At 31.7% G+C, this 16,655-nt stretch overlaps 1 protein-coding gene across 12 annotated transcripts in view; it reads left to right on the top strand.

Annotated features, from left to right (window-relative positions):
* The window catches only part of LOC145241637 (titin-like), a 698,616-nt gene that overhangs the window by 128,074 nt on the left and 553,887 nt on the right, over positions 1–16,655 (top strand). For 9 of the 12 annotated variants that reach the window (XM_080104717.1, XM_080104725.1, XM_080104729.1 and 6 more), the window contains exons 38-47: positions 953–1,092; positions 1,748–1,887; positions 4,067–4,306; positions 6,147–6,391; positions 6,887–7,088; positions 8,228–8,360; positions 8,980–9,139; positions 10,605–10,735; positions 12,333–12,402; positions 14,227–14,328. In XM_080104717.1, the coding sequence (XP_079960843.1) occupies positions 953–1,092; positions 1,748–1,887; positions 4,067–4,306; positions 6,147–6,391; positions 6,887–7,088; positions 8,228–8,360; positions 8,980–9,139; positions 10,605–10,735; positions 12,333–12,402; positions 14,227–14,328 (1,563 nt within the window). The remainder of the gene's footprint in view (positions 1–952; positions 1,093–1,747; positions 1,888–4,066; positions 4,307–6,146; positions 6,392–6,886; positions 7,089–8,227; positions 8,361–8,979; positions 9,140–10,604; positions 10,736–12,332; positions 12,403–14,226; positions 14,329–16,655) is intronic. The other 3 variants (XM_080104722.1, XM_080104727.1, XM_080104728.1) reach the window with 1 other exon arrangement.

Consider the following 16,655-nt stretch of genomic DNA (forward strand, 5'->3'; position numbering starts at 1 on the left):
TATTATTAGTAGTAGTAGTAATAATATTATCATCTTCTCCATCTCCCTCTCCATAAGAGGAAAAACTGGATTCACTTTCATCCTTCATTTCTCACAAGAAACTTAAAATTCAGAAGTAGCTTCAACTTAACAAACAGACTTATATTGGCCTTATTTACTTGCTTGTGTAAAATGTTGCATGTAGATAAGTTTGTTTAATATTGTTGAGAGGCTGGGAGGTGATGGTGGCCTAATGATTAATGATATGAGATGATGACCTGGGTGTCTCAAGTTCGAATCCAGTTAATTCCACAAAAATCCCTTTCACTTAGTATGTTGGCAACCTTCATATGGTTTCTCTCATAATCCCCAGTGTTTTCTAGAAAGAATATTGACCAGAAAAATATCAGGGAAACCAATACCAACAATAGAATCTTAGGATTCATATGATATGATGATGATGACATCGAGAGGTTTATAGGTAAAAGGGCGATCCTCATACTACACCAGTGGCTAAACAACTTACTCATGACACATAGGAGACTGATTGCTCTGTACGGAGATGCAGAAGATTGATCTCCAGTAATTTTAAATACTGGACAGACCGACAAAATTTTCCAAAGTATTGAGGAGTTACAGGTATTACGTAAAAAGACGTACCTCAGCTTTTAATCATAAGATAAGAATTTTTTATGGAGGGTCATTTATATTGGTCTCATTTATATGCTTGTATAAAGTGTTGCATGTGGATCGATTAGTCTAATATTATTGGAGAGTTATAGGTATTGGGTTAAAGGACATCGCTCATACCATTCTAGGATATGAAGATCAAAATAGTAAGATTCAAAGAGATAAACTAAAACTAAACCAAGAAATTAATGTGTTGTAAGTGTTACATTATTATTATTGTAAAAATCTGTAAATTTGTGTTCAACTTTATTTTTTAAAATATTATTTATGTCTCCATTTATAGACACAAAATCCATGTTGACTCTGTCACCGGCCGTTGCAGCTTCTTGGTTGCCAAGTGCGCAATTGAAGACAAAGGCATTTACACTTGTTCTGCGCAAAATATTGCTGGTCAAGATACAACAACTGCCAGTCTTGTAGCAGGTGACTATTTTTTTTCTTTCAGAACACATTTTTTTTATTTACTCAAATAAAAATTGTTATTTATTCAAATTGTTATTTATTCAAATAAAAATTGCAATTCCTTATCTTATTTAAAAAAAAATCTTTTAAAAATGTATTTAAATTTGTTAACCTTTATTCAAATTTTGATCAAAATTGTGATTCTGCAAAATGTTTAAAATTTAAGGCTTAAGTTTGAAGGTTCTTTAGAATAAATTTAAATTTAGGGAATCTTGTTTAAAGGGTATTTAAAGGGAATCAAATTCAATGCAAATTTGAGATATTTTAATTTTTTAATGGGAAGCTGCATGCCTCTTAAAACCCCTCAAAAATGCTCTGTAATTTTTTTTATTGAACTATGGCGACACAAGACAGCCCTTTTTTGCTTACTCATAAAATTTGATTTTCTTAGTTAAAAATAAAACTACTTGATCAATTTACGTGATTTTTGTAACATGATATCTTTGTTCTGTGACGGATACATAGATCATAAAGATTTTTCTGTAATTTTTATTTTTTTTTATTTTGATTGAACTGTGGACTTTCATCAAAAATTTTATTTTGATAACTTTATTATGAAATTTTATTAAAAATGAAATATATATCATTACTATAATCTTCTTATTCCCAACTCAAGCACAACCAGAAAAAGTTCAACCTTTACATCAACCTGAAACCAGATTAGATACGAAGAAACCACCCCCACATGAATTTTATATACCAAGACCTGAACGTGTTTTGGCAGAGAGAGCTGAAGACAGGCCGACTCATGCTCCGGTATTTTATATCAATCTTTTGAACATTTAAAAATTACATTCATCATGCTAAATCATTAGAAAATTTCTATTTTTTAACCTTTATTTAATTGATTCTCTATAAATGTTTGGAAAGGGTTTGATTAATGTTTTATAAATGTTAATATAGTTTTAAAAATTAATTTACATTTTTTTTCATTCTAAACATGTAATGTTATTAGGCAGAATATGGGGTTGAATCAAAGTCATCTATGAAAGATTGACTTGAACAAAAACAATGAACAAGGAATTATTTTAGAAAATGATAAAGTGAAAACATTCCTTGTCCTTAATGTCAGTGGATCGAAAAACACGATCAATAAAAGGCTAGTATTTTTCAAGAAAGACTGCAATTGGTAATTGAGTCACATGCATTTACAACAGAGTTGACATAGGATGACCAAAACAAAAACTTATTTAACAGGGTGATTTTTGGCTGCTCAGGAAAGACAGGCTGACTTGTGGAAAAGAAGAGCCAGTGTGAGAAAATTGATTGTTACTTTGATGGCAAACCTCTCACTGTGCTGAGGAGGAGATTTTATCTAAATAAACTCGATATCGTCTCTGAAACGATCGTGCACTATCTTGGCATTTTTTTGTCTTGATTTCTTGTAATTGAACTTATACTAATTCGCTATTTTCATGTAACTCCCATTTAATCTACTTTGATGCTGTTTTACAATTTGTCATTGTTCTGAGGGAGACAACTCTTTTTTTACTAAGAGATTCGTTCATTTTTTTTCATCTCATGATTTAGGACGCTATTATGTTGTCAGTTACACGAGCAGTTTACAGCCGCCATATCCCTCCCCACACTTCTCCACCGCCCATCCCAATGTAAACAGAATGTTTGTGAAATATTAAACGGTTCTTCTGCCTGATTAATGTCGGTGCGTCACTAATGGAAAAACGGTTAATTAAACTGCAGAAACATCTGTTAAAAACTATACAAGTTCTATAATTGAATACCCCCCTCCAAAAAAAAAAAAGAAAGAAAAACATAAAAGTGTGTTTTTGTAAACTGCCCGTGTAAACTTACAGATAGTAAGACAGTGCCGACTGACTCCCTCTGCCTATTGAGCTGATTATATATCTGCAATATTCTGGAGGATTTTTGGATCTCTCTTGCACTTGGTTCACTGGGTATATCCGTCAGTGTATGAGTACCGTTTATTCATTTGTAAATTAGCAACAAATAAAAGTATTCTTTTTTATAACAAAAAATAGTCTTTCTCCTTATACCAAGGAAAACAATACTTACACTGATACAAACCAAACGGACGAGTTGGATTGCCTCCCTTAGACTCAACACTTGTAGCAAACAATCAGAGGATTGACTTAGGTGATAACACTACAAACAATTTAAATGTGTTTGATTATATATTGTCTTTTTCTTCACATCTTTTAGCAAGGAGGCATCAAGAATCATTTTTCAAGAATTGAACCCTGATCCCTAGGCTTATTCACCAACACTAACTATTATGCCAACTTAATAGAGTAAAATATACTGTAGTGTTGTTAACATGTCACAAAGAAACAAAAGAAAGGAAGAAACTGGGCTCACTTTCTTTTTTTTTTTAACAAAAGCCTTTATATCTGGTATGTTCAACAACACATTTTTTCTAAATTAAACAGCTAATTTCTCATTCTCCGGCCGCATGTGACTTTTCATTTCAGCTGTAATGTCACTCACGTGTCTTGAACACACGTTTTTCCAAAAACCACCCCGTCTTGAACACCACCTCGTTTCAAACGTCTCTTCTCCAAACCCGTGTGTTCTTTTGTCTCCCTTGTGACGTCACTTCACACAGCCGGCTTAGTCATTTGCAGATCTTTATGTGGCTGCTGCCAGCGTCAGTGCCTCTGTTTTTACAACTCTATATAAAGAAAAACATTTAGTAAAAGTTTAATTCAAATTGTGAAACCTGACACCTGCTGGTTAACTATTGTTATTGTGTGATTGATGTGTGATATACTTCATTGAAATGTCCTTCACTCAATTATGTCGCACTCACAACATTGTATACAAGCTAATATGGAAAATGATCAAATTGCTAAACTCAAATCTCAACTCCATTTCAATATACGACTAGGAATATTTTGTTTTTAATTCCTTGTTCTTTTTATATGATTGTTTAAAAATATTTGTTTTAAATTTCTAGGATTTCAAGTCATCTGCCTTTGAAGACAGACTGAAAAAAGAAATTCAATTCCGTGATGGTAAAATACATGGTATTGGAGATACCGGAAGCACAAGTGAATACGACTCTGAACATCCAGAAGATAAAGTTTCATTTGTGAAAGAATTTCCGAAAATTACACAAACATTGAAAGATTTCAAACTGATCGAAGGTTCGGATGCAACATTTGTTTGCAAAGTCTCTGGAAAACCCCGACCTAAGGTTTGTCAGAATATTTCGTATCATTCAAATTTATATTGTTGACCTTTCGGAACTTTGAAAAAATTTATTTTTATTTAAAATGAAAACATTTTGAATCAAAAATACATTTTTGAAATAAAGTTCAATTAAAATTAGTTTCTATCTATCTATCTATCTATCTATCTATCTATATATCTATATATATATATATATATATATATATATATGAATGAATGAATTTTAATTTGTAAAATTCATTATGTAAATTTTAACTAGTGCATTAAAAAAAATCGAGATATTTCAAACTATATAAAACTAACTGGCTTTGCCGGGGTCGCTGCTGCTGTTTCAAAAAGTTTTCTACATAAAATAATTTAAACAAAAATTTAAGATAAACATTTCATTCATAACTTTGTTGTAAACACAAAACAAAGACTTTTATGTATCCATTACAGATAAATATTAACATTTTGGGAATTTTGATGCAAATTTAATTATCTTTTAAACATGACCATAAAGAAAAGAAAAGAATGAATAAATCAATTTGCTTGGGCGAGGGTGTGTGTGGGAAGTTATTTCGAAATAGAATGTTAATTGTTGAAAATTAGGTTAGTCTTTACTTCACTTTTGGGAACGACTTTCATACTTTCTTCACGTCGTTATTGAGATTGTGATTTGCAAATGTAATACTAAATAAGAAAACTAAAATTCAGTGTAATTATGAATGTCAAGGTTAGATTTACACCCACCCCCCGTCCCTCAAAACGCACACATTTACCTGCTTTGTCTTTATTAATTAATCTGAAAATTTGGCTCAATTCTCATCTTATTACTTCTTGGGTTTTCAATAGATGTTGAACAGTTAAGATAGTAGGATCAATTCACTGTTCAAGAGAACTCAATCATTACTAACTAGCTAAGCATTACCACTGTCAACGAAAAGGGAGAGTGTAACTTGAAATAGAGCATTTTGACGTCATATATTTATTTAGATTATGAATATCATTTGGATTCTTCGGGCTACTGTTCTCATCTTGAGTGTTATTTTCATAATGTTTTGGTTTATGCAACTTCGGGCCTTCTTCAGATGTATCTTGTCGAACTTGGGAATCTTTCTGTTGAACTCTGGAATCTACACACAATTTTGAATTTACTTCATGGGGATATCATGCTCTCGTTTTGTCAGCCATGGCTGGATAGAGATCCTAAGTAATTTGTGATTATATTTTGAATGTCACCCACACTACGGATTAAACCTTCAACCTTCCAGAAGAGAGTAACTTTTACTTTTGAATTTTACCAAGTACTTGCAAACCTGTGGTGCAGTTGTTAGAGTATTTGGAAAAATTCAATTGTAAAGTGATATTCTCCGGAAGGTTGAAAGTTCAATCTTCAGTGTAGACAACTGAAAAATACAATTGCGAATTACTTAGGACCTCTATCCAGTCATGGCTGATGAAACAAGAGTATGTTACCTCTTTGGAGTAAATAAAGTGTTCCGTTTGAAATTTCTGTGTAGATTCTCAAGTCCGACAGAAAGATTTGTGAGTTCAACAAGCTACACCTGAAGAAGTTCGGAGATTACATCGACCGAAACATTGTGAAAATGAGACTCAAGATGAAAACAGTAGTTCAAAGAATCTAAATGATACAAATAACTAATCTTCATCTCAAAAATTCAGAAATGTAAGAATATTTTTATTATTAAAAAAATCATAAAAAACTATATTCTCTGATACATATGACAGTTTATAAATTTAATAGAAAATTGCTTTATATATCAGAAATATATTTTTGATAACATTTTTATTAATTTAAATATATTTTATTAATTTGAGAATTTATTCTCTTATTTTTACAGATTGCCTGGTATAAGGATGGAAAACGGGTTAAACGTTCGAAACATGCTGAGATGAAATATACTCATGATGGCTATTGTACTTTGAAAATCAAAAATGCTCTTAGAGAAGATGCCGGCTGCTATACAGTATTTGCTGTGAATTCTTCTGGAAGGGATACATGTTCTGCGGAACTTTGCCTGGATGTTAAGGGCATTGACAGATCATCTTTTGTGGAACCGGAAACTCTAGAGCGAATGCTCCGAAGGTATTTATGCTTCTGAATTTTTATTTATTTTTATATTAAATACAAATATGAGTGTTACAGCAATTTATTTTTTTTTTATGAAATTCGCTCCAGACAAAGCATAATGCCACTTGATGTAAGGAGCTAACAATTAAAATTATTTCATTATTTAAATGATTCGAAATATTTTTATGTTATTCATATAATTAATAATATGATATAATCACATTGATACATAGGTTTTTGCTACACATCAAAGTTAAGCAATGTCGAGTGTGGCTCGTACTAGATGGATGACCGTTTGGAAATGCTAGTTACTGTATATCATCCTCCCTTGACCGGGATATGCATGCAGCTGGGGATCGCTTGTGAATTTTATATTGTGAAATTATATTTGATATCCTACGAAGAACTATTACAACACTAGATATTATCACTTGTGTTTCAATTCATAGCGATTTGATGAATATTTTTAATGAACAATCATTTTACCTAAATTATTATTTTTTCTTTCAGAGATAAAGAAAAACCCCAAGATAGTGGAAAAGGTGGAGTTTTTGAAGTATGCTCCAAGCCTGTGTTCCAGAAAATTCCAGAAAGCCAGGATGTACGTGAAGGTCAGACAGTGAGATTTGATTGTTATGTCACCGGTCGGCCATATCCTGAAATTACTTGGTATAAAAATGATGTCGAACTTTTCACTGATGACCTACATAAGGTAAGATTTTACCTTTAGTATATTATTCAGAGATCGATTTTTTATTTTTACTATTGATTATTTCCTTATTTGAGGCAAAGTTTTTATAGGCACGATGCCCTTCCTGGTGCCTACTCGGTGAGGTGGTGGAGACCACTGCTTTTATGAAAGGCATCATCTGATAACCTATCAAGACTAAAGTGCATTTCACCTTCCCTTTTATTTTTGCTGTTTGCGCACTTATGCAGAATATGAACCATGCTATTTTTTTACATATGATTTTTAAGTTAAACTCAAGTGTTAAGGTATCTTTTGTTTATTACATTGTTAGGTGAAAGTACAGAATAGTTACAAAACGCTCTCCTCCCCAAGTTAAGAATGGATTTCTGAATAATAACGTTATTTCAGCATGATCCATATTCTGCATAAGCACCTTTGATTTTTTTAAATTAGTTTTTCCATTAAATAAAAAAAAGAAATGATGCATTGGTCCTCTGTTCCTCCATTCACTGCGGAGTCTAACCTCTGTAGACAATATTTGAAGGCGGAATTCCAATCACCTTGGATGAGACGAGAATACACAACCAGTATACTCGTAGCAAGCATAGTTTTGAGGGTTTTTTTTTTTTTTAATTATAAACATATTATAATGCTGATATATCCTAGAGATGAATATGAACGAAAAAATGAATATTAAAACTTTACTATTTCTGAATTTTTGAGATGAGGATTGATTATTCATATTATTTGGATTCTTAGGACTTGTGGCATAATGGATAAAGTACTTGGTAAAATTCAATTGTAAAAGTTACACTCTTCTAGAGGTTGAAGGTTCAATCCTCAATGTGGACGACACTCAAAATACAAATGTGAATTATTTTTGATTTCTGCCCAGTCATGGCTGATGGAACGAGAACATGTTATCTCCATGGATTAAATAAAGGGTTCTGTTCAAAATTATGTGCAGATTCCTGAGTTCAACAGAAAGATCCCTGAATTTGATAAAATACCCTTGAAGAAAGTCGGAGGTTACATCGACCGGAACGTTGTAAAAATAACACTCTAGATGAGAACAGTAGTTTGTAGAATCCAGATAATATACTTGAATTTTATTGAAATGTTTTGTTTTTTTTCTAAATATCAACTAAAACTTTTTTTAGGTTGTTGTGAATGAGAACGGCATCCATTCAGTTATCATCTTGTCCGCTACAAGCCAAGATGCTGGACAATATAAATGTGTTGCTCGTAATAAAGGTGGTATGGCTACCTTTACTATCTCACTGGATGTCTCCGGTGAGTTTTTTTTTTCTTTCTTTATATATTTTTTTTACTGCAATCATAATTGAATAATATTTTTAGACTTTAAATGCCAAAACATGTTATACAAGTCGCTTCTTATTTATAAACTATGTAGCTATGGTATTGGAGTTGCATAATTGCATAATATTTTTATACTTTAAATACCAAAACATGCCATATTAGTCGTTTCTTGGGAGATAGGGGATTAGCCATGAGTTTTGAGAGGTAAACAAATGTCTTGCATCACAAACTTTAATCACAATGTATCCAGTGACTTCTACCTAATTATTTTGTTCTGTAAGTTGTTGAATAAATCTGTTAAAGTTATACTTTATCCTCTGCTCAATTTTGAATTGGTATTAAACTAATAACGTCTATCATCAAACGTAACAGCGACCCATACATGGTGGTCCTGAGCAAAGTTGAATGAAATAGCTTACCAATTATGATTCCACTGTCAAAGATCAACCATTAACCGTAACCACCTTTTCCAACAATCTTAATCCGATATGTTAGAAAGATTAAGAAGTCAATAACTCTTACAACGGTTTAATAAAATTAGCAGAAACAAAAACCATGTGCAAATGAATGAAATATATTTTTGTTATTCCAGAACGCCAACAAGTACATCCACCTCAATTTATTGAACGCCTTCAAAGCTTTACCATAAAAGAAACTAATAGCGCAACATTGTCATGTGCTGCGGTCGGCTTTCCATTACCAATGATGAGTTGGCAAAAGGATGGAAAAATGCTTTCCAATAAAGAATACAAGTAAGTTTTTTTTTAATTTTTTATTAGTATTTTATTTTATGGAAATCGCTCCAGACAAGGCGTGAAGCCACTTAATGTAAGGAGCCAACAAACCTTATCTTAAAAAGACCAAGGCTATAGGTAGGAGGAAACCAGTCAACAGGAAGAGAGTTCCATAAGCCTGCAGTTCTTGGAAAGAAGCTACTTGAATAGGAATGAATACTTGAATGTATTATAATAAGGTATCAAAATGTATTATAATAAGGTATCAAAATAACAAATTGATTCAGGCCATTAGACGAATGAGTCAAACAAGCTGGAACAAGGGGAGTAGGGGATAGATCAGACAATTCTGAAGACTGTTTGCGATAATTATATTTATAAAAAAGACTGAGACTAGCAAAATCATGTCTATGAGAGAGAGTATTCTTAGATAGGTTTTGTATGAGAATACCTCCGATAACTATCAAAAATCGATACACAAAAACATCCACTTAAAGAAGGAACAATCCGATTTTGATCAAAGTTAACACCCTTATACAGCTTAACATCACAAGTGCATTTGAGAAGTTTTATAACTGCACAAGCAGAAGGGCCCAGCGCATAAAATCAATGTATGTTCAAAATAAATGTTTCTGATTAGAGCACAATCGAACCATGATACTTGACTTTTTTCATTTTAAACTTTAATTCAAGTCATTATATATAAAATTAATAGTAGTTTCTCTACAGTGCAAGGTAAACTACAATGCATTGTGAAGTAATTCACTTCGAAGACGCATGTAAAGTTTCCTTCTGGTGCACTGTGGTGGGTTTCATACTAGAGCAGGCAATCAATTGATTTGATGGAAAAATGGGCGATTTAACAAATTTCCATAACAAGCTGGGCATGCAGGGGTTCCCCTCCACAAGTAAAAAATTTACTTTTATCATGACTAATGTTTGTGCAAAATCTTTTAAAAATCCATATGTAGTTATTGAGAAAAGTGCAAACAAACAAATGGACGAACGATCTGGGGGCAATTTTACCCTTATAATGGCCCCTAGCAGGGCTAGAGTCATCCCGGAAAATCTGTTCTGCAAAAATTTACTTTCACCATGACTAATGTTTGTGTAAAATTGTAAAATCCAAGACATAATTATTGAGAAAAGTACGAACGGACGAACGGGAGTAAATTAGTAAGTCCAATCCCTTCTTTGTCAGGGGACCAATAAAAGTGTTGGAAGTGTAGAACATTCATTGATCCTCTTTAAATCCCAAGCAATAGCAGGCTATCTGCTAGTATATATATATATATATATATATATATATATATATATATATATATATATATATATATATATCTAGAGAGAGAGAGAGAGAGAAACTATATTCAATAAGATTTAATTTATAATTCTTAAAAATATTTCATACAGAAATTGTATTGACAATTTCATTATTTACATAACATATTCAAACAAATGTTTACTTTTTATTATTTTACAGAATTACAATTGATGGCGGTCGTTCAACCTTGACCATTGAAAATGCTACCTTAGACGATTCTGCTTGGTTTCAATGTTCGGCTGTCAATGTGTCCGGATCAGCTTCAACACGTGCTAAACTGACAGTAATAGGTAATTCATTCTAAAGCAAAACTTGAAATTTAAGAAAATTAGATTTATATTAAATTTAAGGGAATCAAGTTATTTTGCCGTATAAACAAAAAATAGCTAAAAATCAAATATTTAACAAATAAATGTTACCAAAGGCAAAAGAGATTGCTCTTCTGTCTACCTGGATATGTTTTATTTTGTTTAACTGATTGTAAAGTGTTTATTTCATTTGAAAGAGACTAGTGTCAAGAAATACCATTTCATCACTATCTTAAATCATTTTATAATTGCATAAAATTATAATATTCTATGTTTATTTTTTAATAAAATTTAATAAAAAATGGTTGCTTCTCTATATTAACTCTATTTGTTTTCAGTGCGTGTTGAAGGTATTCCTTTTATTAGTTAATGTAAACTTCGGGGAAATCTTAAAAACTATACTCAACACTATTTCAAAACTAAACATTACTACAATCTTTTCACTGATTTGTTTTCATGCTTTTAAATACGATTTCAATATAATATGAATGGGCAAATATGAAAAATTTATAATTTATATTACATTTTTTATAAGTGATTAATAAATACATGTCTTAGTATACTTCATATGCATGGTCTGCCATTGCAACGTTGCAGTTACAGACAAAGGAAAGAAATGAATAAAAATTCAGGTCGGCATCTTTTTCTTTTTAACAAAAGCATTTATTACGATTCTTCTCCTGTCTTGACACCACTTAAAAGTTGCTCACCATCGTCCATCTCTCCTGGTGTTTTTTCTTCTCCGACCTCACACCAGCCGTAGCCAGCCATTTCTTACATGTCCATTTTCTTTGATGTCGCACTTTGCTTCTCCTGCAAGCACGTGGTGTTCTTTTTCACTTTTTTCTTGTGTCAACTCGTGCACAATTCCTAATTTGCATAGGCACATTTTTCGGCTCCTGCTGCTGCTAATCTCTTTGCAAGCCAGCCATTCTTCGCTGGTGCTGATATTTTCCCATGCACTCATCTGAAAACAAATTACTACACAAATGTGATGTGTTCGTGCAAAACTGACTGGACAACAACCTACCCAGTCAATGGATTGGTAGGTGATGACTGCTTGAATGCCTGTCTCGTTTACCAAATTTGACTGCTTCCAACTTTGTCATACTTAAAAACAGTCTACTCACCAAAACATCATTAAACTTTAGGAACAAATCTGAGCTGCCATTACTCAAGTACTGTTGGAGTTGTATGCCAGAGTATGTTGCTCAGCCATCGAAAGATTAGCAAAGTGTATTCAGCACATAGAGCTTTAATAAACATGTTTTATGTTGCAAAAAAAACCTTAAATGTAACCTTTGTTAGTGTCTATAATGCAGTATATATATATATATATATATATATATATATATATATATATATATATATATATATATATATTCCATGTTATATTTATGTTGAAATAAGAACTATAGACTCATGGCAGACCCTGCATGTTAAAATATGGGTAATTTTTAAAACGTTTCATAATCAAGAAAAACCTTTTTAATAAATTTGGCCAATAATTAAATTATATTTTGATTTTTGTTTTGTTGTGGCTATACATTTTTATCAATTAATAATATTTTAACTTTAGGAACTGGTCCGTCACATGTGGAACCTCCAGAAAAACCAATGTTTGGAGTCATGAGAAAAGATTCACCACCGTAAGTAAAACTACAACTGTCTTATGATCCGTGATATTTCAGAAAGAAAACTTTTATCCATCATCTCGGTTTATTTTTAGTGATTTGTTATTTTATTTTTGTTGTGAAGAGTCGTTTAGTGATGAACACGCAAATACAAAGAAATAAATGGATGAAAACGATTTTATGAAGATCAATGATATAAAATAATGCATTTATCAATTTTACCACTGATGGAAATGATTATGATGATGAAGGATTGTCTGTAGCTCATTCGGGATCAGTAGCATTTTTTTAATTTTTTTCTGTTCTGATCAAGTGATTTGTCAAGAGTAGATAAATCCTTACATGTTTACATAAATTTTTCATGCGTATTGAATTGAAGTTTTAATGAACAATTAACTTTCCGTAATATTTATTTGATCGATTTACATAAAAAAATACTACACTTTACTATATTTATTATAAATTCATACAATTTATTATTTTTTATTGCTATATATTACCATGTGAATACATTCTATAATTTGTCAAAGATAAAATTAATTCCAATATTTAAAAAAAATTAATTTTTAAAATATAAAAAAAGTAAACACCAGACTTAAAAAGTTATGCGCATGTTCTCAATCAAAATATTAATGATTATGTATTTAATTGTTAGTGAAAATCAGTTGCATTTAGGCAATAGCTATTGATATTTTTTACTTATATTTCCTTTTAATATTGTTGGGTATAATGTTGTCTTTAGCAGTTTTTTGTTTTTATTAATAAAATTCAACTCAAATAAAATTCAATTCAATAATTTTATCTGCAAAATGACATCTGCATACATACAAACATACATACATACATTTAAACAGACAAGTGAGATTTATATATTAGATTTTATATTATTCTCAATTTAAATTATTCTGTTTTTTTTTTTAAAACTACAATATCATAAGAATATATATATATATATATATATATATATATATATATATATATATATATAGCCAAGAGTTAAACAATGTTTATTTCTCTAAGGCGTTTTTTTTTTCTTTCCATATTACTTTAATCACTCAAAAATATATTTTACAATATTCTGTAGTTTTGGGATTGAGTTATGATGTAAAAAAAAATATATTTTATTTGTTTCAACTAGCCGCCATTTGCAATTAACTCACTAAGTGACCCATGCCAAGTTTCTATCACTTTCACCCTCTATTACTCTATACTGTTTTAGTATAATAATATATTTTGGGGTATGAATTTATGGTACTTATCTACTTTGCGACCCAATCTACAGCAACTTTCTGTCAACATCTTTCCAGCAGGCTATATAAGTAACTGGAAGATGCCGAAGCGATTATCCAATCAGTTGTCAGAAGATAAGTTTCAATGAAAGCGTGAAATTCATTAAATCAAGAAACATTTTTTCAAACTAAAAATTACATTTTAAGATTTCAAAATTTTTTTTAAACCGAAAATTACTTTTAACATGTCATGCCAATATGAAATCCTCCCCCCGCCACTTTTCTCATGTTAAGAATGGCTTTCTAAATAGCCATTCTTAACATTGGAGACATGATATAGCATGTTGAAAATCATTTTCGGTTTAAAAAGTTTTTTTCTCAATTTATTAATTTTACGCATTCATTGAAACTTGTCTTCTGGCTGAAAGTGATGGGGAAAGCCGTATTTTGAATTAATCATAGGACAGTCTTTGATTTGACTCTTCCGGATGCTTACATAAAGTTGACAGAGATTGGGTCGTAAACTGGATCAGCTTTGAATTTATTTTCGTCACACTAGTAGGCCTGCATAATAATAACAATAAACAAAAAAAAACTTTTGTTCATTCAGAAAATATGACATTCAACCTGAAGGTCCAGTTCAACAAATTTCATACGCCACTGAACATGACAGTGCGACATTAAAACTCATGAGAGAAGATGATATTGCAAGGTTCGCCTGAAACATTTGAATTAGGCATGTTGTGTCAGCCTGTCATGCAATTCGCTTTTATAGATAGCAAATTTTTTCATAAATATTGAGTTGGCAACTGAGTTCATGTCGCTTTTTTATTATAATTTTGAAGTTTAATAAAAAAAAACAAAAAACTAATTAATAAAAAATGTCTTCTTCCGTCATATTATTTGGACTATTATTTTCATCTTGAGTGTTATTTTCATAATGTTTCAGCCGACGTAAACTCTGACAAAAAAAAACAAAACAAATCGACGGAAATTTAGTTGCCAACCCAATATTAAAAAAAAAATTCTATTATATATTATTTATTTTTATTTTTTGGAATCCTTTGAGATGAGGCTTCATAATTTGTGCATTCATTTTTTTTTTTTTGTGGATTGTTATCCTCATCTTTATAGTCGTTTTGGTTTCGCCTCCGGGGTCTGTGACACAGTGGATAGAGGCGTGGAATCTCTTTGGTTCCAGGCGAGCATTGTCTGAAGTTAGTAGTTTCAATCATACTCAAAGCAGACCAGAGGATTAGTTGGCCAAAACATGGTGAGACAACAACAACAACTATGGAAGGCAGTAATTACTAGGGATACAATTACAAGACTCAGCATTCCTATCCTGTCACAGTTAACCACCTGAAGAAAGCCAGAGGATGAATTGTCGAAACGCGATGAAACAACAACAATTATGAAGATGAGGATAACAGTCCACAAAAATAATGAATGCACAAATAATTTCTAAATCGTAAAACTGGTGTTTATTTTTGTATTATTTGTATTCTTCCCGACTCTGTTTGACTTGTGGTTTCTGATGGGACTACAGTTAGCAGCAGAATATGATCTCTTTTATGCTAATTGAGAGAGAGATAATTATTAATCAGAAAGGATCATATTTTGCTTGTGCAGTTCTAGGGAGTCCATCCCCACAAACTTTAGCGTCTTTCCATTTGAGAAAGGATTAGTTTATTGCTAATTGTTTGTAGCACCTCTAACAGGGAATGTTCGCGGGGTTGCCCAGGCAATTTTTTCTTAGGCCAGAGTGCTCTCCCTTTATGGTGCTGGCTTTTCGAATCCATCTGTCCTGAGCTTTGTGTCCGATCTTCTCAAATAATAAGACAAGTAATAACTTATGTGTGACGTATTTGCATTAAAAAAAACTTATAGAAAATATAACTATGTGAAGTTACCATAGATATTGGTTGTGAGTAAGTAATCCTATGACAGATGATTATGTACAATCAATATTTTCAGTACTTATACTTATATCTTCTGTAACGTAGTACCCATTTACACATGTGTTAACATGTAGACCCAACACGTTGTAGACTCCATCGTAAAGGAGACAAAGACAAGGAATAGAAAAGAAATTCAACTCTGTTTCAGGTTTTAAGAAAAGATCTTTATTTCTCATTCTCCCGCCACACATGTCTCGTTACGGTTGTGATGTCACCCACGTTTCTAAGTGATTGTGATCCTCTCGAACACGATCCCCGGCCTGTCCACACATTTTTCTTTATATAATTTTTTTCTTTCTTTCTTGCCGTGAAGTCATCTCGCACACGGTTCAGTCATTTGCATACAGCTGCCATACACGCAATTGCACTCTGTTACACTGCTAGTAAATATATATTTTATTTAATGCAAATACGTCACAAACGAGCAGATAACCAAAATAAATTGTTTTAGACTAATTCCCTTATAATATTAAAAAAAAAAACTATTATGGAAGCTTTATTTGCTTTATATACTTGCATGAGGGACCTATTTTGTTTAATTGTAGGCACATTATTATGCGTTAGATTGAGTTGTAGTTTGGCTTCACTCACGCCTAGACTTGTAACTGCGTGAAAATTATAATACGCCTGCTTGTACACGATGGCCAAGAAGTCACTGAGAAATTACTGAGGGATTTTTAACTTGAATAGATGTTTTTATTTTTGATGGTACGCGGAATAGAATTTTAACATATTTGGACAATGAAGAAAATGGAAAAGTTGGCAATGTTAACTGGCCTTCAGATTCCCCAGGCTTGACTAGCCCTGACTTTTTTCTTGTGGGGATGTATCTCAGAGAAAACGTTTACATCAACAAATTTGAAACTGTACAGGAATTGAAAGAAAATATCAGGAATGAAGTTTGGAAATTAAATTACAATCGAATAATATTGCAATCCGTCACGTTTTCAAAAGAATCCAGGTTTATAAAGCTGTAAATGGAAACCATTTAAAAGATGTTATTTTTCATACAGCAATTCTTTTTCATTTTTGTTGTCTTTGTCATATTACTAGTATGCTAAAATTCTATTATGATACT

The sequence above is a fragment of the Euprymna scolopes genome, chromosome 20 (assembly GCF_053919585.1).
Source record: "Euprymna scolopes isolate OS-2025 chromosome 20, ASM5391958v1, whole genome shotgun sequence".
Classification (NCBI taxonomy): Eukaryota; Metazoa; Mollusca; class Cephalopoda; order Sepiida; family Sepiolidae; genus Euprymna; species Euprymna scolopes.